Below are 25,300 nucleotides of genomic sequence, written 5' to 3'. Positions count from 1 at the left end.
GGATGGATTCCCAGTCGAATTCTATAGAAAATATGTGGACTTGCTCGCCCCGGTACTGACGAGGACCTTTAATGAAGCAAAGGAAAGGGGACAACTGCCCCCGACTATGTCTGAAGCAACGATATCGCTTCTCTTAAAGAAGGAAAGGACCCGCTACAATGCGGGTCCTATAGACCTATTTCCCTTCTAAATGTAGATGCCAAGGTCCTGGCCAAGGTAATGGCAATGAGAATAGAGGAATGTGTCCCGGGGGTGGTCCACGAGGACCAAACTGGGTTTGTGAAGGGGAGACAGCTGAACACGAATATACGGAGGTTGTTAGGGGTAATGATGATGGCCCCACCAGAGGGAGAAACGGAGATAGTAGTGGCGATGGATGCCGAGAAAGCATTTGATAGAGTGGAGTGGGATTATTTGTGGGAGGTGTTGAGGAGATTTGGTTTTGGAGAGGGGTATGTTAGATGGGTGCAGCTGTTGTATAGGGCCCCAGTGGCGAGCGTGGTCACGAATGGACGGGGATTTGCATATTTTTGGCTCCATAGAGGGACAAGGCAGGGCTGCCCTCTGTCCCCATTATTGTTTGCACTGGCGATTGAGCCCCTGGCGATAGCGTTGAGGGGTTCCAAGAAGTGGAGGGGAGTACTTAGGGGAGGAGAAGAGCACCGGGTATCTTTGTATGCGGACGATTTGCTACTATACGTGGCGGACCCGGAGGAGGGGATGCCAGAAATAATGCGGATACTTGGGGAGTTTGGGGATTTTTCAGGGTATAAATTGAACATGGGGAAAAGTGAGTTGTTTGTGGTGCATCCAGGGGAGCAGAGTAGAGAAATAGAGGACCTACCGTTGAGGAAGGTAACAAGGGACTTTCGTTACCTGGGGATCCAGATAGCTAAGAATTGGGGCACATTGCATAGGTTAAATTTAACGCGGTTGGTGGAACAGATGGAGAAGGATTTCAAGAGATGGGATATGGTATCCCTGTCAATGGCAGGGAGGGTGCAGGCGGTTAAGGTGGTGGTCCTCCCGAGATTCCTCTTTGTGTTTCAGTGCCTCCCGGTGGTGATCACGAAGGCTTTTTTTAAAAGGATTGAAAAGAGCATCATGGGTTTTGTGTGGGCCGGGAAGACCCTGAGAGTGAGGAAGGGATTCTTACAGTGTAGCAGGGATTGGGGGGGGGCTGGCACTACCGAGCCTAAGTGAGTATTATTGGGCCGCTAATATTTCAATGGTGAGTAAGTGGATGGGAGAGGAGGAGGGAGCGGCGTGGAAGAGATTAGAGAGGGCGTCCTGTAGGGGGACTAGCCTACAGGCTATGGTGACAGCCCCATTGCCGTTCTCACCGAGGAACTACACCACAAGCCCGGTGGTGGTGGCTACACTGAAGATTTGGGGACAGTGGAGACGGCATAGGGGAAAGACTGGAGCCTTGGGGGGGGTCCCCGATAAGAAACAACCATAGGTTTGCCCCGGGGGGAATGGATGGGGGATATGGAATGTGGCAAAGAGCAGGGATAGCGCAACTGAAAGATCTGTTTGTGGATGGGAAGTTCGCGAGTCTGGGAGCGCTGACCGAGAAATATGGGTTGCCCCATGGGAATGCATTCAGGTATATGCAACTGAGGGCTTTTGCGAGGCAACAGGTGAGGGAATTCCCGCAGCTCCCGACACAAGAGGTGCAGGACAGAGTGATCTCAAAGACATGGGTGGGGGATGGTAAGGTGTCAGATATATATAGGGAAATGAGGGACGAAGGGGCGACTATGGTAGATGAACTTAAAGGGAAATGGGAAGAAGAGCTGGGGGAGGAGATCGAGGAGGGGCTGTGGGCAGATGCCCTAAGCAGGGTAAACTCGTCGTCCTCGTGTGCCAGGCTAAGCCTGATTCAGTTTAAGGTATTACACAGGGCACATATGACTGGAGCACGGCTCAGTAAATTTTTGGGGGTGGAGGATAGGTGTGCGAGGTGCTCGAGAAGCCCAGCGAATCATACCCATATGTTTTGGTCATGCCCGGCACTACAGGGGTTTTGGATGGGGGTGACAAAGGTGCTTTCAAAAGTAGTAGGAGTCCGGGTCGAACCAAGCTGGGGGTTGGCTATATTTGGGGTTGCACAAGAGCCGGGAGCGCAGGAGGCGAGAGAGGCCGATGTTTTGGCCTTTGCGTCCCTAGTAGCCCGGCGCAGGATATTGCTAATGTGGAAAGAAGCCAAGCCCCCGGGGGTGGAGACCTGGATAAATGACATGGCGGGGTTTATAAAGCTAGAGCGGATTAAGTTCGTCCTAAGGGGGTCGGCTCAAGGGTTCACCAGGCGGTGGCAACCGTTCGTCGAATACCTCGCAGAAAGATAGACGGAATGGGAAAAAGAAGGCAGCAGCAGCAGCCCAGGATCGGGGGGGGGAGGAGGAACCAGAAGGACTCTCAGGGTTGTTAATATATACTGTATAATATGTATAGGTCGTTGCTACAGATAATTATATATTGGACTGTTAAATTATATTTTTGGAGAGTGTTACTTGTGACAAGGCAGTTGCCAATTAGGGTTAGTTTTCATTTTTGTTATTTATTATTTATTCATTTTTTGTTTATAAAATAGGTCATTGTTATTTGTGTTGTTATAATATTGTGTAAAGGATGCACAATGTACTGTGTTGGTTGACCAAACATTTTCAATAAAATATTTAATAAATAAAAAAGAACATGGTTGGATGGTCACTATTCAAATGCAGCTTGAATTTGAACAAACACCGCTTGGAATGCACACCGAAATGTTTTAGAAAATGTGATCAGGTTTCTCTTCTGTATTGTAGACTGTTGCCGAGATTAAGTAAGCAAGATATTGCACTGGTGACCCAAATCAGACAGTAAATCAGTAAATGTCATGTGGCATGTTGTTGGATTATGTTATTTGTATTCGTTCATGGGATGTGAGCATATCTGGCAAGGCTGGCATTTATTGCCCATGCATAACCACCCTTGCAAAGGTGCCTGGTGAGCTGCTTGCTTGAACTGCTGTACGCCCACAGTGCTATTAGGGAGACTATTTCTGGAAATTTTACCCAGCATCAGTGAAGGAGTGGCGATATCGTTCCACGTCAGGATAGTGTGTGATTTGGAGGGCAGCTTTTAAAAAAAAAAAGTATTTAATGCTTTCATGGGATGTGGGTGTCGCTTGTTAGGCCAGCATTTATTGTCCACCCGTGGTTGCCCTTCAGAAGGTGGTGGTGAGCTGTCTTCTTGAACTGCTGCAGTCCTTGTAGTGCAGGTGCACCCACAGTGCTGTTAAGAAGGGAGTCCCAGGAGTTTGACCCAGCGAAGGAACGGCCGATATATTTCCAAGTCAAGGTGGCAGGTGACTTAGAGGAGAATTACTGTGTGGGTGGTGTTCCCATGCGGCAGTTGCTCTTGTCTTTCTAAGTCGTGGGTTTGGAAGATGCGTCAAAAAAGCCTTGGTAAATCATGCAGTGCAGGTTAAATATAGTGCACACTCCAACTGTGTGTTTGTGGTGGAGGGAGTTTGTGTTTAAGGTCGCTGGGGTGCCAATCAAGCGGACTACTTTGTCCTGGATGGTGTCGAGCTTCTTTTTGTCGGAGCAACATTCATCCAGCAAGTGGGGAGTATTCGATCACACTCCTGATTTGTGCCTTGTAGATGGTTGAGGAGATGATTGGGTGTGTAGATGAGGCTACGACAGTTGATGCAGTTTATATAGATTTCAGCAAAGCCTTTGACAAGGTCCCATATGGGAGACTGATAAAGAAGGTAAAAGCACAGGGGATCCTGGGTAATATGTCAAGTTGGATCCAAAATTGGCTTGGTTGTAGGAGACGGAGGGTGGTGGTAGAAGGCTATGTGTGTGACTAGAGGCAGGTGTCCAGCGGCGTACCACGGATCAGTGCTGGGCCCATTATTATTATTATTATAGGTCCCCTGTTGTTTTGTGATATATATAAATTATATAAAAGAAAATGTGGGAGGGATGATACGTAAATTTGCAGATGGCGCACAGATTGGCTGGATGGTTGACACTGAAGAAGGTCTTAGGTTACAGGGAGATATACACGGATTGGTCAGATGGGCAGATCAGTGGCAGATAGCATTTAACCCTGAAAAGTGTGAGGTTATGCACTTTGGAAGGAGTAACACGACAAGGGAGTATTCAATGAATGGCAGGATACTAGAACGCTCAGAGAACAGAAGGATCTTGAATGCTTATCCACAGGTCCCTGAAGGCAGCAGGACAGGCGGATAACAGAGTTAAGAAGGCATTAGGGATGGCACAGTAGTTGGCACTGCTGCTTCGCAGCGCCAGGGACCTGGGTTCAATCCCAGCCTTGGGTAACTGACTGTGGGATTTGTACGTTCTCCCTGTGTCTGCGTGGATTTCCTCCAGGTGCTCCTGCAACATCCCACACGTCCAAAGATGTGCAAGTTAGGTGGATTGGCCATGCTAAATTGCCCCTTAGTGTCCAAAAAGGTTAGATGGGTTTGCGGGAATAGAGCAGGGTCTGGGTCTAGGTAGGGTGCTCTTTCTAAAGGTCGGTGCAGACACGATGGGTCGAATGGCCTCCTTCTGCACTGTAGGAATTCTATTCTGTAGGGATTCTATGAAGAGACACTTGAAGGGACACATCAGTCGTGGCATAGATTATAACAGGGAGGTTATGTTGGAGCTGTACAGGACTTTGGTTAGGCACAGCTGGAGTACTGTGTATAGTTCTGGTCATCACACCATAGGAAGAATTTGATTGTACTCGAGGGGGTGCAGAGCAGATTCATCAGGATGTTGCCTGGAAGGGAGCATTTTTGCTAAGAAGAGAGGCAGGATAAGCTTGGGTTGTTTTCTTTGAGCAGAGAAGGCTGAGAGGGGACCTGATTAAGGTGTATAAGATTATGAAGGGCATGGATAGGATAGATAGAAAGCAGCTATTCCCCTAGTTGAAGGGTCAATAGTAAGGGGGCATAATTCTAAGGTGAAAGGCAGGAAGTTTGGAGGCAATTTGAGGAATGTTTTTTTCCCCCACAGGGTGGGTGGGAGTCTGGATTGCACTGTCTGGGAGGGTAGCTGAGGCAGGAAACCTCACCATCTTTAAAAAGTACTTGGATGAGCACTTGAAATGTCGTAACATTCAAGATTATCGGCCAAGTGCATGTAAATTGGATTAGTGTAGATTTAGATTAGTTTTTTGTTGGTGCAGGCTTGATGGGCCGAAGGGCCTCTTCTGTATTGTATGATTCTATGGTGGACAGGCTTTGGGAAGCCAGGAAGTGAGTTGCTCGCTGCAAAATTCCCAAGCTGTTCAAGTTGAGTTTCTCAGACTACAGGTCTACTTTGCATTAAATAGATTAAATTTTGTTTTCCCCTCTGCTGATATATGTTTTTCAGGCAGATTACATAGCTTTATGCCTATGTATTGTGTCAAAGAGTGAAAAGTCTGCTTTAAATGTGAGAATCCCTGCTATTGCTGAATATGGCACTGCGGACAGTAAATAGTATTGATATGACTTGGTGAGATTTTTGTCACAGGCACTCAATATTCCCGATCAATGCTTTCAGTAGCTTCAGTTAAGGTCTTTAGTTTGGGGCAACAATCCTTCTCAGCTGCTTTTGTGGAATGATGTTTTGTGGTGGATAATGACTGAACTCTATCTTCTCTTATTTTTTTCTCCCCAGTATCTGATGGTGAAGTTTCTCTGTCCCCGCCAAGAGGATGAGAATAACGTGCGCATTGGCATCAAACATCTAAGTATTCGTGGTTACTTGAGACCATCCAATCAAGAATGTGTCTCTTTCTCCGACACAGCATCAAGCGGTCTTGTTACTGGGCAAACCCTCGTGTTGAAGACACTCTACTTCATCCAGCAACTGGCACAGGATGCAGTATGTTGAAACTTATCTTTAAAGTTCATATAAAATATTATGCGGTGGGGACATGAGGAGATTAAAAAAGTGAAGATCAGGAATACGCTGCCTGTCTGCCTGAGAGTGTTGTGGACACAGATTCAATTGAGGCATTCAGTGGGAATTTAATTATTATCTGAAAAGGAAGGTTGCTCAGCACAGAAGATAATTTGACCCAGCGTGCCTCTGCCGATTTCTGGAGGAGCGATTAATCGCGCCCTGTGCCCTTTGCCCTGCAGATTTTTCACCTTCAAATATTTATCCAATTCCCTTCAGAAAGTTGTTGTTGAATTTCAAAAAAAATATATTTTTATTGCTTTTTTTATGACCAGAAAGTCTAATCATCAAACAGTTCAATTGTACAGTTGCACTAATCATAACTGAAGTTATAAATAATTTATACCTTTTTACCAAATCTATGTTGGCAAACAAAAAAAAAAGTGAGCAAAAGAAAAAAAATACAGCAAAAGAGATAAGTGATCTCTTTACATTGCAGTGACTAGCGTAGTATGGATATGGTCTGAACTGCCCCCGTTGTAGCATGAGGCGGTGCAAACTTAGCGAGCACCGCACCCCAGGACGGAGCGATACCAGAGATGAGCTCTGGTATGCAGGTTACGCCCTTTGTATGGCAGCGTTGTTGTGCTGTCTTCGAAAAGGCTGGTGAATTGTTTCCAAGTGTGGTGGAACCCTGCCTCTGATCCCCTGATGGTGCATTTATCCTTTCGAGTTTGAGAAACTTTGCTCGGTCAGATAGCCAGTCTGAGGCCTAGGGTGACACTGCCAATCTCGCTGGAGTCTCTGGCAGGCATTCAGGGAGGTGAATGCCAGGGCTCTGGGTGCTCTAATACCCCGAAGACCACCACTAATGGGCATGGCTCCATCTTCACCCCAACCACTCTAGATATGGCGTCAAAGAAGCAGCCCAGAACCCGATGGGTTTGAGGCAGGACCAGAACATCTGCATGTGGTTGGCTGGACCTTCCCCTGGCACAGCTCGTATTTATCCTCCGCCTCTGGGAAGAACCCACTGATCCATGTCCTCGTTAGGTGTGCCCTGTGCACCACCTTTAGTTGCATTGGGCTGAGCTCTGTGCATGAGGAAGTGGAGTTTACCCTATGCAGAGCTCCGAACCAGAGCCCTCCCCATATCTCCATGCCCAGTTACCCCCCCCCCCCCCCCCCCCCCCCCGCCACATCTCTCTGTGAAGTAACATTGCTAACCACTGTGCGACTGTTGCAGTCTGTCTAATAGGGTGTGTCTGGGTATCTGGGACAACACGTGGCCTCCTGGCGGAGGAAGCACCTGCAGGTACCGGAGCTTGTTTTCTTTCAGGAGCTGGAGCTTCTCGGTTAAGCTCCCCCAGGATCGCTACTCTGCCGTCCATGTACATGCCCCTTACTGTCAGTACCTTTCCAACCTCTCTCCATGTTTTGAGGTGATGCCTATTTTGGCTGGAATAACTTTGTGGCTTCTGCAGATGGGTGCTACAACTGACATGTCACCCAGTTTGAAGTGGTGACTGAGCTGATTCCAGGTCCGCAATGTGGATACTACCACCGGGCTCCTCGAGTGCTTGGCTGAAGGGAATGGGAGTGAGGCAGTGGTCAGCGCCCAGAGGGATGCCCCATGTGTGAGGTCTCCTCCATCTGCACCCATTCCACCTCCAGCTATTTCTGTTTTAAAAAAATGTTTTTATTAAGGCATATATATATACATCACACACAACCAAAACCAAAAAGGGAACAAACAGGAAATCTCATAACAAATAAATAACCAACACCCCCACGCCCCACCCTCTCTGCTGTTTCCCACCACCTACTTTGCCTCCTTTTTTAACCCCAAAGTACCCCCTCCTGCATGCTGACTTAACTATCCTGGAAGAAATCGATAAACTGTTTCCATCTCCGGGCAAACCCTTCCCCTGACCCTCTCAAGGCGAACTTAAATTTTTCCAACCAAAGGAATTCCACGAGGTCGCTCACCCACAAACCCGGGTTCGGTGTCCCCAGGTCCCTCCATTCCAACAGGATCTGTCTCCGGGCTACCAGAGAGGTAAAGGTCAAAACGTTGGCCTCTCTCACCCCCCTGGACTCTCGGGCCTTCTGACACTCCAAAAATTGCCAATTCTGGACTGGGGACCACCTTCACCCTCAGCGACTCAGAAATCACGGGCGGGGTTCTCCGTTACCCGACGCTGAAATCACAGCAGGCGCCTGTTTGAAGCCGGGTCACAATGCTCAGCCCCCTCCGAATCGGCATCATTGCGACGTGAGCCACGCGCAGTTGCAACCGCATTATCGGGCCCACCCCGATGCTCCGCCTCCGATGGGCCGAGTTCCCGACGGCACAGTCCACGTGTGGTCTGAACGGTCATGAACCTGGCATGGTGGCTGCAAAGAGAGAGAGGGGGTGTATGGACAGTGTCCAGCACCGCCGTACCTTGCCGACAGCCGTGTTGCTGGCTGAGGGGCTTCTGCCAGGGCTGGGGGGTTGATGGGTGGTGGGCTGTGGGGTTGGGGTGGATGGGGGCGCGGTCCAGCACAACCGGTGCCATCTATTCGGGCGCGATCGGTGCGAGTGTTGGGTGGTGTATAGTGTATGCGTGGCTACAACTTGTCAGCCCTGCGTGTCCTTCATGGACCTGGCGATTCCCCCACTGTTTTTTGCGCTTTCTACGGATGTTCCACACGGCGCCGGTGCTAGCCCCTCACCGGCAGCGGAATCGGTGCGGGTGTGGCTCCGATTTTTCCGCCGTGGAACTCCTTGGATAGTCCGTTGGTGTCAACACTTAGAATGCAGGAACGGAGAATCCAGCCCCACGTCTGACATTCTGCCTTCACCAACGCCTGCTTTCGACACCACTTTGTCCTGCAACCCTGGGGGCGGCAGGTCAGGAAAGGATGGCACCTTTTTCCTCACACTCCCGAACGTGAGAGTACCGAAACCCATTCCCGCTGGGCAGCTCATACTCCTCTACGAACCCCTTTAAGCTCAAAAAGCTTCCCCCCACAAACGGATCTCCAACCCGCTCAATCCCTGCCCGCCATCACCCCCAGAACCCCGCGCCAGCCCCCTCGGAACAAACCTGTGATTGCTACAAATCAGAGCCCAAACCGAGGCCCCCGCTAGCCTCAGGGGCTGCTGCCACTATCCCCACACCCTGCTCTCCAGCTCTTTCAAACACCCCCACATCTGCTCTGTGTATGCTGCCCAGTGATATATCAGGAGGTTCGGCAGAGCCAAGCCCCCTTTGTGGGATATGTCGCCCTCTTTGTGGGATAGTTTTCCGTATCTCGTATCCGCGGGTTCTTTCCCGCCCAGATGAAGGCCATGATCAGGTTATCCACACTGGTGAAGGAGTATTTGGGGATGAAGATCGGGAGTGATCTGAATAGGAAGAGGAACCTTGGCAGCATGTTCATTTAAAAAAAAAAAAAAATTATTTTAATTTTTTTTCCAATTAAGGAGCAAATTAGCGGTACCAGTCCACCTACCCTGCATATCTTTGGGTTGTGGGGGTGAGCCCCACGCACACACTGGAGGAATGTGCAAAATGTTCAATTTTATCATAATTTATAATAATAATCTTTATTGTCACAAATAGGCTTACATTAACACTGCAATGAAGGTACTGTGCAATGCCCTTAGTCGCCACATTCCGCCACCTGTTCGGGTACACTGAGGCAGAATTCAGAATGTCCAAGTTACCTGACAGCACGTCTTTCGGGCCTTGTGGGAGGAAACCGGAGCATCCGGAGGAAACCCACGCAGACACAAGGGGAACGTGCAGACTCTGCACAGACAGTGACCCAAGCCGGGAATCGAACCTGGGACCCTAGGGCTGTGAAGCAGCAGTGCTAACCACTGTGATGCCATGCCGCTCTTTACCAAGGAGAGCGGGAGTGAGTCCCATATCCGTAGGTCACTCCTTACCACCTCCAGCAGTCTGGACAGGTTCCACTTATGGAGCCGTGTCCAGTCGTGAGCTATTGATCCCCAGGTACCTGAACTTGGTTTTTGGGCCAGTTTGAATGGCAGCATCTCCAGCTTTGCTCCTCTCCACCAATGGTTCACCGGGAGGATTTCGCTCTCTCTCAGGTTTAGTTTGTATCCCAAGAAGGACCCAAACTCCCTCAGAATTACATTATCTTGACCATGCTGGCTAGGGGCTTCGAGATGTAGAGCAGGTTATCTGCATAGAGTGAAACACTGTGCTCCCTGCCTCCTCTCTGGATGCCCTTCCACCCTTTGCCACTCTGAGAGTGATGGCCAATGGCTCAATTGCCAGTGTGAACAGCAGTGGGGACAAGGGGCAATCCTGCTTCCTGCCTCTGTGCAGCCGGAAATATTCAGAGCTAGTGGCATTCAGAGCTAGTGGCGTTCATGCGCATGGTCGCCATGGAAGCGCTGTACAGTAGTTTCACCCATGAGGTGAACATTGGCCCAAACCTAAACTGTTCAAAGCACCTCCATGAGGTACCTCCATTCTACTCGATTGAAGGTTTTCTCAGTGCCCAGGGAGGCGATCACCTCTGGTGTCCCCTTCCTGGGTGGGGTCATAATCACGTTCAACTGGTGTCTGATGTTTGCCGCTAGCTGTTTGCCCTTGACATACCCGGTCTGATCTTGCAATTAATTCTGGCAAGCGACTCTCCAGTCACCTCGCCAGAGCTTTCTTCAGGACTTTGGCATCAAGGTAGTTGTTGTTGAATCTTGCCATGGTTTTAAACAGTGCATTCCAGATCATAACAAATAGCTGCTGGAGAAATTTCTGCTGATCCCACCTCTGGTTCTACTGCCAATTACCTTAAACCTGTGTCGTCTAGTTACAGACAAATCTGCTGACCGTTTCTCCTTATTTACTCTGTCAAAACAATTGATGATTTCAACACTTCTATTCAATGTTGCCGTAACTTTATCTGTTTTAAAAACATTAATCCCAGCTTCTCAACCGTGCTCATCTAACTCCCCAACACGTCCTGAACATCATCAGAGCATTTTCTCTGCACTCTCCTTTTCCTCTTGACATCGTTCTGAAATTGTGGTATCCAGAAATGCTCACAGTACTTGAGCTGGGGCCTAACCGGTGATTGCTAAAGGCTTAGTATAATTTACTTTTTATTCAAAAAGCTTCAGTTTATAAAAATGTTTTCCCAGTTGTTTAACAGTCGTCTCAACCTGTCTTGCAAGCCTTCAAAGATTTGTGTATGTACGCCTCCATGACACTCTGTTCCTGAATCCCCTTTGAAATTGTGCCATTTGATCTTTATTGCCTCTTCTTCTCCTTCATGCCACTATGCATTGCTTTATGCCTCTCTATGCTAAATTTGTCTACTGCGGGTCTGTGCATTTTGCCAGTCTGTTTATATCTGAAGCCTGTTACTGCCCTTTTTACTGTTTGCTATGTTTCTGAGTTTCATGTTATCTGCAAATGTGAAATTATGCCCTACATGCCAGAATCTGGATCTTTCAGAAAGAGCAGTGATCCTAATATTAACCCCTAATCATCGAATCATAGAATTTACAGTGCAGAAGGAACACAAATGCATGTTCTCCTCCAGTCTGAAAAATTAACGTTCACTCCTACTGTGCACTTTGTATCTCTTACCAAAATTTGTATTCACATTGCCGTAACTGCCCCATTAATCTCAAGATCTTCAGTTTTCCAAACAAGTAAGATTATGTAGTTCCTTATCAAATGCCTTTTGAAAGTCCATAGACACACAAATGTCATTAATTCCCTCGGAGAACTCAGTCAAGCTCCAGGGACCTGGCTTCAATTCCTGCCTCGGGTGACTATGTGGAGTTTGCACTTTCTCCCTATGTCTGCATGGGTTTCCCCCGGGTGCTCCGGTTTCCTCCCACAATCCAAAGATATGCAGGTTAGATGGATTGGCCATGATAAATTGCCCCTTTGTGTCCAAAGGCTAGGTGGGTTTACTGAGTTATGGGGATGGGGTGGAGGCGTGGGCTTGGGTAGGGTGTTCTTTCCAAGGGCCGGTGCGAACTCGATGGGCTGAATGGCTTCCTTCTGCACTGGAGGGATTCTATGCTTCTAAGTTAGTTGGAAGCAATTTGCCTTCAGCAAATCCATCCAGATTAGGACTGTATACAAGTTTTGTTCATCAGAACAGTACTATAACATCATAAGCACCTGGCAGTTCACCTCCAAGCCACTCAACATCCTGACTTGGAACTATATCTTCATTCCTTCACAGTCGCTGGCTCAAAATCCTGGAACTTTTTCCCAAATAGCACAATGCGTGTTCCTACACCACATGGACTGCAGCTGTTTAAATAGGCAGCTCATCACTACCCACTCAAAGGCACTTGAAGGTGGGCAATAAATACTGGCCTAGTCAGCGATGCTCACACCCATGAATTAATTTTAAGAAATGCCTGCCTAGCAAAGACCTCTCTGAACCTTTCACATAATGGAACTAATTGGCATTCAGTATAGTCTGTATTGTTTTTTTGGTTGTGTTGCCCGCTGATTTGATGGTTAATTGTTCCACTTTGTTTATCTGTAGGCCCAATTGAGAGAGCGGAGGTTAAAACAGAAACCATACCTGGACTTTTCAGATCTTAACCTGCAACTCTTCTGGAACTTCTATGAAAAATTCAGACAAAAGTAAGCCAACTATTTTTTCCCCCTCTCATTTCAACTTCTCCTGGTGGAGAAATTCAAGTTGGAGTAGAATCTTTAGGTGATGGTTCTGGCACCTGGACCTCACACTCCTCATTGTGACCAGAAATAGGGACTGATGGAATGCTAGGGGCCAAGGAGATGAGTCAAAGCCAGTGTACCAACAGAAAGAGAGAGGAAAAACTTGCATGATCTCAGGACATCGCAAAGTGCTTTATACCAATGAAATACTTTTGAAGTGTAGTCACTGTGGAGCAATGCCATGGCATGTCTTATGTTCACCTTTGAGAGCCTTAGTTTGAAGTTTTATCTAAAGGACAGTACCTCTGATAATGCAGCCCACCAAAAGTACAGCATGGGGACATCAGCCTTGATTTGGGATTCTAGAGTGGGACTTGAACCCACAACTTCTGACTCGGGTGAGAGTGCTACCATTGAACCGCAACCTCTGCAGCAGAGCCCAGTTCTGTTGGTGTGCGTGGAACTGTATCTGAAAGTCTTCCTGTTTAATAGCCGAGTTGCACTGAGACAAAATGTACTCACTTCAACCTGGAATTGAACCTGGGACTTATCCCGACGCAGTATGCTTTAGTCCAAAGAGTCTAATCCAGCACGCTATGAAAACCAAGACAATGGAACTCAAAGCACATAAAGCCCTTCTGCTAAAAATGTTCTTAATTCTTTGAGACTTGGGACATTTTAAATGAAGGGATTAGTTTGCTGTGCTGATTATTTTAAATATTTTAAGTTTGGGAATGTTGATAATCAAGCTTTTGGTAAAATCATTTGTAGAAGTTGAAAGTTGTCTTTCAGAAGGAAAGAATTAATATTCAATTTACCTCCCTATATCTGTGTGGGTTTCCTCCGGGTGCTTTGGTTTCCTCTCACAGTCCAAAGATATGCAGGTAAGATGGATTGGCCATGGTTAATTGTCCCTTAGTGTCCAAAGGGTTAGGTGAGGTTACTCGGCTGCGAGGATAGGGTGGGGGCCTAACCCTAGGTGGGGTGCCATTTCAAGACTGTAGGTGCAGACTCGGTGGGCCAAATGGCCTCCTTTCTGCACTGTAGGAATTCTATGTTTCTATGATAAGTGAGAAGTTCACTTTGGTAGGAAAAACAGAAAGGCAAAGCATTTCTTAAATGGAGAAAGATTGGGAAATGGTGATATCCAAAGGGTCCTGGGTGCCCTTGTTCATGAATCATGAAGAGCTAGCATGTAAGTGCAGCAAGCAATTCGGAAAACAAATCATATGATGGCCTCCATCACAAAAGGATTTCTGTGCCCCAAACAACTGTGAAAGCTCATTCACTGAGAATGTTGAAGATGGAAAACAATAGATTTCTGGAACTAATGACATCAAAAGAAATGGGGATAGCATAGGTGTGATGAATGTAAGAAATTAGTATATATATTGTATTGTATTTTTGTTGCAGTAAGATTTTTTTAAAAGCCTGAGTTCAGATAGATATTTGTTGCAGTATTATTAAAGAACCCAGGTTCAGGTATCCAGACTGTGTGTCTGCTAAAGCTGCAAGTAAGAGGTCATAAAAGGTGAGGTAATTATTAATTTTAACCATTTAGCTGTTTGTAGAGAGGTGCCGAATGGAACATTGTTATGATTGCTGGAGATTCCCTGGAGAGTAGATAATTTATGAGGGATTATATGTAGTCCTAGCTAAGCAGGTGATTGAACATCATTGTGGGATACAGATGATGTAATTAATGGGATGAACCAGGTCTGTCTGTAGTTTTGCAGCCTGCTGGACGTTTTTAAGTTAAACAGCAGTTTTTTTCAAAATGCTGTCAGATTGAACAGAGGAGTTTGACAAGACAGAAGGATTTTCATGTTATTTACAGGGTCTCTTTCCGAAGGTCTGCACAGATAAGCAAGTAAACCTGTTCTGTTGACATTTATAAGTGGCATTTGAGCTGTATTAGGTTTGCTTAATTGAAGTTAGGAGCAGGTATGGATAGGAAACATGTTTTTCCTCGTGTTTAAGAACTAACAGTTTAACTGATAATTGTAAAGCTATTTTCTTTGAGAATGTGGTTAATTCTGTATTTAAATTAAAAATTTGTTTTCACATAAAAGGTACCTATTTATCAGAATCATCACTCCGGGGTGAAGAATCCTTTCCTCTCAGTTTTACAAATTAAAAGCAAAGTGGGGTTCTTGTCTGGTATTCGAACAAATGTTGGGGTCTGGTCCGGGATTTTAACACGGGAAAGTGGCGTAGAGGTAGATGATCAGCCATGATCTGATAGAATGTGAAAGCAGGATCGATGGGCTGAATGGCCTAATCCTCCTATGTTCCTATCTGCCAGGCTGTGAATTGTGGGAGCATACTTCATTACTGTATGGCGTAACTTGTTGGTACTTAACTGGGATACAGGAAAGACGGGTGCAGCAACTACATCCTTGTGGGCTGCAAATTGTCTAAATAACTGTCAAGTGGAAAGTTGTAAAGATCTACAATTTCACAAAAGTTTCACTGTTCTCGGTGACTTCAAAACATATCTCAAGTGGAACCAAATACCTTGAAAGTTGTATTTTGAAATCCAAATTGAACCAGGCTGAATTCAAGAGTAACAAAGAGAGGGTATGAGAAGAGACTAGCAGCTAACATAAAAGGGAATCCAAATGTCTTCCGTGGCATACAAATAGTAAAAGGGTGATAAAATGGGCCTAAATGGATTTACGCATGGAGGCATAGAACATGGCTAAGATACTAACTGACTACTTTGCATGAAGGAAGAAGATGCGGGCCAAATCATAGTGAAAAAGGCAGTGGTTGTGATCCTGGGTGGGCTTATAAATTGATAAAGAGGAAGTATCAGATAGACTGACTGCACTTAAAATTAATAAGTCACCAGGACTGGATGATGTGCATCTGAGGATGCAAAGGGGTGTGCAGGTTAGGTGAATTGACCATGAAAGTTGAAACCGTCTTATGCTTCACAGACAGTCTCTTCCAGCATGCAGAGGGAGGGAGGGGCAAGCTGTAAGGCCCCAGATACAGTAACTGATGACTTTTATCAAGGAGGAATTCCATAAACAGAGGAAAGAAATGCGTGAGGATCATGCAAAGGCCATTTCAGAAGCTGTGGCACCCCTGAAGAGTACTTTGGAGCGGATGAAGAGGTATTTGGAGGTGCAAGGTTCACAGATTCGGGAGATTGAAGGAGTGATCTTGGACCACAGCGATCGTGTGGTGGCTCTGGAGGTGGAGGTGGGGCTCCAAGGAGACCTTTGTAAAACACTGGGGGCAAAGGTGGAGGAGCAGGAGAATACCTCGAGAAAGCAGAACCTGCGAATCATGGGCCTGTCTGAAGGAGTGGGAGGTGTGAGTGCCACGAGGTATGTCTCGAGGATGCTGGCGGCACTGGTGGCAGAAGGGGTGCTAGATAAGGCACCTGAATTGGACCGAGCGCATAGGTCTCTGAGACAAAAGCCTAGAGCTGGGGACCCGCCGCGGGCGGTGATCGTGAGACTCCATAAATTTGTGGAGAAAGAGAAAGTTCTATTGTGGGCCAGGGAGAAGCGTAGCTGCGACTGGGAGGGAAATAATGTCTGGATTTATCAGGACATCGGAGCTGAGTTGGCAAAACGGCGGGCAGGTTTCAACCAGGCCAAGGCGGTGCTGTACCGGCGGCAGATCAGGTTTGGGGTGCTCTACCCGGCGAAATTATGGGTGACGTTCGGAGGCCGGAGTATTATTTTGAGACCCAGAAGCGGCCGATGACTTCATTAAGGAGCATAAACTGGGGGAGAACTGAGTGGACAATGCTTGGGAACTGGGTGCTGGCACTATGTAATGGTCGGGAGCATGTTTGAAGTGAGTGTAGGGGTGGGGGATTTTTGCCTTTTATTGTGGGGGGGGGGGGGGGGTTTCTGTTCAATGTTGAGATTGTAAGGAGCTGTAGGGGTGAAAAGTTTATGTGGGGATGGATGTTCCCATCCCCCCTCCTGTTTTATGGGACTGTTTGTGTTTAACATCTGTTTGTTTTCTTTTGGAGAAGGCTACCTGGAGTTCAGGAGAAGTCCTTGTTTGGGTGGAGGAGGGTAAGGCCAGCAGGAGGCCTTCTTCTTTGAGCTGAGGAGTGGGGAGGGAGGGGGAGGTCATTAGGATGTGCCTTTGGGCAGGGGCAGCCGTGCTAGCAGGTTATGCTGGTGAACGGAAGTGAGGTGGTGGGGGAGAAGGCTAAGAGGGGTGGCCGTGGGAAGAAGGGGAAGGGGGAAAAGCGGGAGGGGGGGTGGTTTCTGCGACACGGCAGGGGGTGAGAGATGACATGGTCAAGGGTGAAGAAAGGGGCCATCTGGGATCGGCTAGGTACAGAGTGGAATTAAATGGGCAGGAGTTAAGTGGGGAAGATGACGGACGGTAGAGGGGATTGGAGCCGAAGCCTCCGGTAAGGTTGGTAATGTGGAACGTCCGGGAACTGAATGGGCCGGTTAAAAGGTCGCGGGTGTTCACACACCTCAGGAGCTGGAAAGCGGGGTTGTCTTTTTGCAGGGGACACATCTCGGTGTGAAGGAGGTTAAGGAAGGGGTGTGTCGGGCAGGTTTTTCACTCGGGGTTTGATTTGAAATCGAGGGGTGTGGCGATTTTAATGAGCCAAAAAATGGGATTCGTGAGTGCGAGGAGGTGAGGGATCCAGGTGGGAGATATGTGATTGTGAGTGGGGTATTGGAAGGGGCACCGGTAGTGTTGGTAAATGTGTGCCCCAAATTGGGATGATGTGGGTTTTATGAGGGGATTGCTGGTAGCAATCCCGGATTTGGCCACGTACCAGTTGATTATGGGAGGAGATTTTAACTGTGTCCTGGAACCGAGGGTGGATAGATCGAGCCCCAGGTCGATGGGTAGGATACGAATGGCAAGGGAGCGGGGGGGGGGTTCGTGGAGAGGATGGGTATGGTGGATCCATGGCGCTTTCAGAACCCAGGGGGAAGGGAGTATTCCTTCTTTTCACATGTCTATAAGGTGTATTAGAGGATTGATTACTTTGTAGTGAATCGGGAGATTTTGGTTGGGGTAGAGGGGGCAGAGTATGCGGGGATAGTTATCTCGGACCATGCACCCCACTGGCTGGATATTTGGTTCAGTACGGGACGAGAGCAGAGGCCGGGATGGAGGTTTGACTCGGGGTTGTTGGCGGATGGAGGTTTTTGTGATAAGGTGCGGTTGGCGATTAGAGATTATGTGGAGTTCCATCAGAATGGGGAGGTGTCGGCGGGCATTTTTTGGGAAGCACTGAAGGCAGTGGTCCAGGGAGAAATTCTCATTTGCGGTTCGTGTGAATAAAGAAAGGGGGGCAGAACATGACCGTCTAGTGAGCGAGATAGTGGAGATGGACAGGGAATATTTGAGGGTGCCCACAGTGGAGGGATTGGCGAGGAGGAAAAAGTTGCAGGGGCAATTTGACAGGCTGACAACAGGGAGGGCGGTAGGGCAACTGCTTAGGGCAAGAGGGGTGCAATACGAGTATGGGGAGAAGGCGAGCCGCATGCTGGCGCACCAGCTGTGGAGGCAGGCTGCGACCAGGGAAATATTGAAGATCCGGGCTGGGGTTGTGGTGTCAGAGCCAGTGAAGATAAATGAAGCATTTAGAGAGTATTACCAGGGACTTTATGAGGCAGACCCAGGAGGAGAGGAGGGGGACATGGGGTGGTTTCTGGAAGAGCTGGAATTTCCCCAGGTGGAGGAAGCAAAGAGGCAGGCGTTGGAGGAGCCCCTGGGGCTGAGGGAGATGCTGGATAGTATCAGGGGTATGAAGTCAGGAAAGGCCCCTGGGCCGGATGGGTACCCGGCAGAATTTTATAAGGAATTTGCGGCAGACCTGGCACCACATCTGTTGGGGGCGTTTAATGCAGCACTGGAGAAGGGGGAGTTGCCGGAGACGATGAAGCAGGCAGTAATCACACTAATCCCCAAAAAAGGCAAGGATCCAGTGGAATGTGGGTCGTACAGACCCATATGACTTTTTGAACACGGATGTGAAAGTATTGGCTAAGTTGTTGGCGGGGAGGATGGAGGATTGTGTCCCGGGGGTGGTTGCAGAAGATCAAACAGGCTTCGTGAAGGGCAGGCAGCTCGCGAGTAATATAAGACGGCTGTTGAATGTGGTGATGAATCCGTTGAGAGCTCTGGTACCAGAGGTGGTGGTGTCCATGGATGCGGAGGAAGCATTTGATCGGGTTGAGTGGCGGTACTTGTTCGAAGTTTTGGGAAGGTTTGGGTTTGGGCCGGGATTTGTGGCATGGTTGCTGTATGTGACGCCAAGAGCGAGGGTGAGGACGAATGATATGAGCTCATGAAGCTTTGACTTACACAGGAATACGAGGCAGGGGTGCCCACTGTCGCCGCTGCTGTTTGCGCTGGCCATAGAGCCATTGGTGATGGCTCTCAGGGGGTCGGCAGAGTGGCAGGGGCTAATGAGGGGACAGAGGGAGCATTGAGTGTCGCTTTATGCCGATGACCTCTTTCTGTATGTATCGGATCCGTTGGAGAGTATGGGAAGGATTATGGGCCTGCTGGGGAGGTTTGCAGGGCTCTCTGGATACAAGCTGAATGTAGGGAAAAGCGAGGTATTCCCGGTGAATGAGCTGGCACAGCGGGCTAATTTAGGGGGGATGCCATTTACGGTAGCGAGGGATAGGTTTATGTACTTGGGGATTCAGGTAGCGAGGGAATGGACGGGGCTCCATAAGTGGAACTTAGCAAAGCTGGTGGAGGAGGCCAGGGAGGATCTTAAGAGGTGGGATACACTGCACTTAACGTTGGCGGGGAGGGTCCAAGTGGTGAAAATGAATATTCTGCCGAGGATCTTGTTTATCTTTCAGGCTCTCCCGATCTTTATACCAAAGGCCTTTTGTCGGAGAGTGCACACAATCATCTCGACTTTGTATGGGCGGGGAAGGTGCCGAGGGTGGGGAGGACCCTGCTACAGAGGCAGAGGCAGCAGGGGGGTTGGCGTTGCCAAACTTGCTTCATTATTATTGGGCGGCGAATGTGGACAAGGTGCGGTGGTGGTGGGAAGGAGAAGGGGTAGAGTGGGTTAGGATGGAGGAGGAATCGTGTAAGGGGTCTAGTTTGAGGGATATAGTGACGGCAGCATTGCCAATGGTTCCGAGTAGGTATTCAGGGAGCCCAGTGGTGCAGTCCACGGTGAAAATATGGAATCAGCTGAGGAGGCATTTAGCTGTGCGAGAATCATGGGTTTGAGCCGAAGGGGATGGATAGTGTATACAGGAGGTGGAGGGAAGTGGGGCTGGTCAAGGTGAGGGATTTGTATTTGGACGAAGGGTTCGCCAGTCTGAAAGAGCTAAGGGAGAGGGTAGAGCTGCTGAGGGGTAGTGAGTTCATGTATCTACAGGTTAGGGACTTTGCACGAAAGGTCTGGAAGGGGTTCCCGAGATTGCCGGGATACACCCTGCTGGAGCGACTGCTGCTTCCGGATGTGGAAGGAGAGTGAAGAATTGGAGATATATATAAATGGCTGGGGGAACAGGGAGGCGAGCAGGTGGTGAAGATCAAGGAGAAATGGGAAGCGGAGTTGGAATGGCGATCAATTGGGGAGTATGGAGTGAGGCACTGCGAAGGATAAACGGGACCTCCTCTTGTGCAAGGATGAGTCTGATACAGTTTAAGGTGGTGTACAGGGTGCATATGACTCGGGCGAGAATGAGTGGGTTCTTTCAGGGGGTAGCAGATGAGTGTGAGAGGTGTGGGCGGGGGCCAGCGAATCATGCACACATGTTTTGGGGTTGGGAATAATTGGGAAGATTCTGGGCGGAGGTGGGGGGATGATGCGGAGGTTGGGGGATGATGCGGAGGTTGGGGGGGGGGGGGGGGGTGAAAAAGGAGACAAATCTGTCCAAACTGTATAGTTGATTGTTGGGAAGAATGTTTCCCGGAGTGTTTATTTGCTGTAACCTACTTTGATACAAGTTTGAATAAAATGCGTTAAATAAAAACAGTATCTAAAAAGGTTAGGTGGGTTATGGGGATAGGGTGGGGGTGTGGGCCGAGGTAGGGCGCTCTTTCAGAGGAACGATGCAGACTCAATGGGCCTGATAGCCTCCTTCTGCACTGTAGGGTTTCTACGATTCTATAAGTGAGAGGTTTGGTGGGAAAAACAAGGAGGGCCAGTATAAAACAGGGCAGCACGGTAGCATTGTGGATAGCTCAATTGCTTCACAGCTCCAGGGTCCCAGGTTCGATTCCTGACTTGGGTCACTGTCTGTGTGGAGTCTGCACATCCTTCCCGTGTGTGCGTGGATTTCCTCCGGGTGCTCTGGTTTCCTCCCACAGTCCAAAGATGTGCGGGTTAGGTGGATTGGCCATACTAAATTGCCCATAGTGTCCAAAATTGCCCTTGGTTATGGGGATAGGGTGGAGGTGTGGACCTTGGATGGGGTGCTCTTTCCAAGAGCCGGTGCAGACTCGATGGGCCGAATGGCCTCCTTCTGCACTGTAAATTCTATGATCTGTGATCTAAAACAATGGGAGCAATTCTAAAGAGGGTGCTGGAGCAGAGGGAGCTGGGGTTAAATATGCGCAAAACACTGAAGGTGGCAAAACAGGTTGCAAAAGTGGTTAATAAATCATATGGGATACTTATAAAATAGAGGCATAGAATGCAAAAGCGAGCAAGTTATAATAAATATGTATGAAAAGAACTGATTTTGGTCTCACCTGGAGAATTGCGTCCAGTTCTGGGCATCACATTTTAGGAAGGATGTGAAGTCACAGAGCAGGCACAGAAGAGATTCACAAGAATGGTTCCGGGGATAAGGAATCAGTTATGTAGATGGGTTGAGGCAGCTGTGGCTATTCCCCTTGGAGAAGAAAAGGTTAAGGGGAGATTTTATGGAGGTGTTCAAAATCAAGAGGGATCTGGACTGCCATTGGCGGAAGGGACTAGGTCCAGAGAACAACGATTTAAGGTGATTGGCAAAGGAACGAACAACATGAGGAAAACCTTTTTTTTACATGGCGAGTGGCGTCTGTAATGTGTGGCTTGAGAATATGGTGGAGGCAGTTTTAATTGTAGCTTTCAAGAGGGTCTTGGACTATTATCAGAAGAGAAACAGATTGTAGGGCCGCAGGAAACGGGAGGGGAACTGGGACTAGAACTAGCTGAAATAAAATCAGAAAATGCTGGGAAGATTCAGCAGCAGCATGTGTGGAGAGAGAAAACAGAGTTAACGTTTCGAATCCATATGACTTCAGAGTTGCTTTTTGTAGAGAACATGTATGGACACAGTGGGTGGAATGACCTCCTTGCGATGCTGCAACTAGTCAATGCAAACAAATAGTATTACTTCTGAATTTCAGTTTCTAAATCGGCATGACTGGTGCTCTGCTCCTGGCTCTTATTTCTTTTGGTAAACAAATTACCACTTTGCTGTCTGCCCGCTTCCCACCTCACTACCCCACTCACCTAACCCCTCACTCCCTCCCATTAGCTGCCCCTCTCGCCACTTTCCTCTTCCACCCCCTTGCTGCTTCCTACATGTCCACAGTGAGGAATTGGGAGAGGGGTGGTGCGCAGCAGGGAGCTGCAGGAGATTGCAGAGATAGGAAGGACAAAGCCATTGGGAAATATGAAAACAAGGATGATCATTTTAAGATCAAGACATTGTTTCAACCAGAGCCAATGTAGGTCAGTGAGCACAGAGGTAATAGGTAGACAGGACTTGCTGTGAGTTAAGACCACTCAAATTTATGGAGGGTAGAATGTGATAGACCAGCCAGACATGTGTTGGAATAGTCATCTTTAACGGTGACAAAGAATTGAATGAGTGTTTCAGCAGTAGATGAACCGAGACAGGGGTGAAGCCAAGCGATAATTCACTGTAAATTACGTAAAGGCCTGATTAGAAAATTGCATTCAGTTCGGGTCGTTACATTTTAGGAAAATGAGAGGGTTCTTGAGAGGTTGCGGAGGTGATTTACCAGAATGGCTCCTGAAATGAGAATTACAAGGTTAGGTTGTAGAAGCCGGAGATTTTCTCCTTGGAGTAAAGGAGGTTGAGGGGAGATTTGATAGATGTTTAAATAAGGTATACAAAGAAAACCTGTTCCCATTTGCTGATGGTACGAGAACCGGAAGAGACAGATTTAAGGTTTTGACAAGCGATACAGGATGTGAGGAAGAACTTTTTAATGCAGCAAGTAATAATGACTTGGAACTCGTTAATTTTAAGTGTGTTGGAAGCAGAGAAGATCGCTGATTTCAAAAGGTAATTGGATGCGCACTTTAGGGAAATAAAGTTGCAGGATCATGTGAGTAGAGTGCGAAAATGGGACGAACAGAGAGCCATCATAGACTCAATGGGCTGAAAGGTCTCATACTATGCTGTTATGACTCAATGACTCATATTTTGTGGTCAGTGGTGAAGTGGAGACGTATGTTGTTGACTGTGTATAAAACCTAATGCCTACTATTTCCATAGACTACAGTGGGAATTTACTCCCTGTCTGCAGTTTGGATCCATTAGCTAGGGAGGCCTAGTGGTGCGGTGCAGTCCTGGAGAAGTCATGCCCCCTCTGATATCACAAGCTGAAGACATGCTCGTTGAGATATGTCTTCAGCTCAGTGATGGTCTCTGAATTAATGCCCCACCTGCAGACCCTTGGTTAAGTGATTTTTTAAAGCAACTTTCCATCTTTTATTGGATGTAGAGTTAATTGTAGATCCCTGTTGGCTTCCACTCCCTGATTTCATTCCCGTCACACTCTTGACATCAGTGGGAAGGTAGAGCCGGGGTCGAGAGCAGTCAGGCCTTTGGTGCGGAGACATAGGGTTGGGTAGGTGGAACGGAGCCGGGTTTAGGAGTGTTTTCACACTCCTGTTGGTTTAAACGACTGTGCTCCATAGACGCTACACCTATTAGGAACAGACCAAAATAAATAACACAAATACAGCCGTAACGACAGCCCAGTTAGCCCATGTTTTCACTTTGATAGGTCCTGGCGGTTAATGGGCTCCCTGGAAATTGCCATGCTGTTGTGGCCCTCAGTAAACATTAGCTTTCTTGAAAGCGTGCCTTCGGGTCAACTTTCAAGCCAGCAGTTTTTGTTGAGGAAAGAGTAATATGAGAAATATAACTTTCATTTTTTTATGTCTTGCAGTCGAGAACTCGAGTGCCTCCAAGCACAGACAATTTTGTTACAACTGCTTCAGAATTGCTTGGTGTTACTGTCTGGATCTCCTCAACCTTCAAAAGCACAAGACACAGAACAACCTAGCACTGAGAGAAAGCACCCTATTGATAGGGAATCTGCTCGGGATCTCTATGTCTACCTTTGTAAAGGTAATGCGTGGGACAGATGTGGTTACATTAGCTGTTCGAGTGGTTAGCACTGCTGCATCACAGCGCCAGGGACTCGTGTTCAATTGGTCACTGTGTGGAGTTTGTACGTTTTCCCCGTGTCTGCGTGGGTTTCCTCCAGAAGCTCCAGTTTTCCTCCACGTTCCAAAGATGGAGGGAGTAGGTGGATTGGCCATGCTGAAATTGTCCATTCTTGTCCAGGGATGCGCAGGTTAGGTTATGGGTTTCAGGAATAGGGCAGGGTGGGGTGGGCGGACATGGGTGGAGTGCTCACTTGGTGGGTTGGTGCAGACTTGATAGGCTGAATGGCCTCCTTCTGCACTATAGTAGTGATTCTATTCTATCCACATGGGGGAAATGTACAAACTCCACACAGTCACCCAAGTTCGGAATTGAACACAGGTTCCTGGCGCTGTAAGGCAGCAGTGCTCTTCACTGTGCCATGGTGCTACCCCTCTGTACATACCTGTTGGGGATGTGAGAACAGATGATTTTCAGTCTGTATAATCTATTTGTTCTGTAGTGTATATGGTGGAGACGTTGATGTCCCAGTATTCAGCACTACGGCTGTAGCATTAATCTTAATTCATGTACCTCTGAATATCATCTTTTTTCTAAGTAGTAGTGGATGATGCGGAATATGACACTGTTTCCGGAACAATGCTGAGGAAGGAAGCTGTAAATACCATTCTTAGTGGAGCGGCCATCTTTTTTCCAGATGTACAGACCCGCCGTGATCAGCTTTTTAAAATGATGGTAAGGTTCAACATAACATGCAGGCATGGTTTTCTCTCTTTTTTTTTTTTCCCCCATTAAGGGACAATTTAGTGTGGCCAATCCACCTACCCTGTATATCTTTGGGTTGTGGGGGTGAGACCCACGCAGACACTGGGAGAATGTGCAAACTCCACACAGACAGTGACCCGGGGCTGGGATCGAACCTGGGTCCTCGGTGCCGTGAGGCAACAGTGCTAACCACTGTGCCACCGTGGTTTTCTATTTTTGATTAAAGTGCAACCTGCACATTGTATTGTACCCCCCCCCCTAACTTGTATTCTTTTACTTTTCAGGAAACGATCACTGAACCGTTTCAACCTCAGTCTGCTACAATTACGTTCCAGTCCCTGTGTCATTATTTCAGGTGAGTCCAAAGTGCATGAGGTTTTTTAGAAAAAATGGATGGGGATTAGGAAGAAAAAATAAATTGTATTTGTCTTGTTTCTTTCATGCCTTTTGGATGTTCCAAAGTGTTTTATTAAGTAAATTTGAAGTGTAGCCACTGTGTGATGGAGAAAAACACAGCAGGCAGCTTGCACACAGCAAGATCCCACAAATAGATACGAGATAAAATGGCCAGACCATCTGTTAAATATTGGCCAGGACACCAAGGGAACTTCCCGACTCT

The 25,300-nt window shown here is 47.8% G+C and overlaps 1 protein-coding gene across 4 annotated transcripts in view; it reads left to right on the top strand.

Moving 5' to 3' along the window:
• zzef1 (zinc finger, ZZ-type with EF hand domain 1) overlaps nucleotides 1–25,300 on the top strand; it is a 348,514-nt gene that overhangs the window by 33,101 nt on the left and 290,113 nt on the right. For all 4 annotated transcript variants that reach the window (XM_072469157.1, XM_072469156.1, XM_072469159.1 and 1 more), the window contains exons 10-14: nucleotides 5,676–5,882; nucleotides 12,438–12,538; nucleotides 23,696–23,877; nucleotides 24,518–24,651; nucleotides 24,966–25,036. In XM_072469157.1, coding sequence (XP_072325258.1) covers nucleotides 5,676–5,882; nucleotides 12,438–12,538; nucleotides 23,696–23,877; nucleotides 24,518–24,651; nucleotides 24,966–25,036 — 695 coding nt within the window. The remainder of the gene's footprint in view (nucleotides 1–5,675; nucleotides 5,883–12,437; nucleotides 12,539–23,695; nucleotides 23,878–24,517; nucleotides 24,652–24,965; nucleotides 25,037–25,300) is intronic.

The sequence above is a fragment of the Scyliorhinus torazame genome, chromosome 12, assembly GCF_047496885.1.
Source record: "Scyliorhinus torazame isolate Kashiwa2021f chromosome 12, sScyTor2.1, whole genome shotgun sequence".
Classification (NCBI taxonomy): Eukaryota; Metazoa; Chordata; class Chondrichthyes; order Carcharhiniformes; family Scyliorhinidae; genus Scyliorhinus; species Scyliorhinus torazame.
Note: the sequence above shows the minus strand (reverse complement) of the source record. Positions and strands in the feature narration are given on the sequence as shown.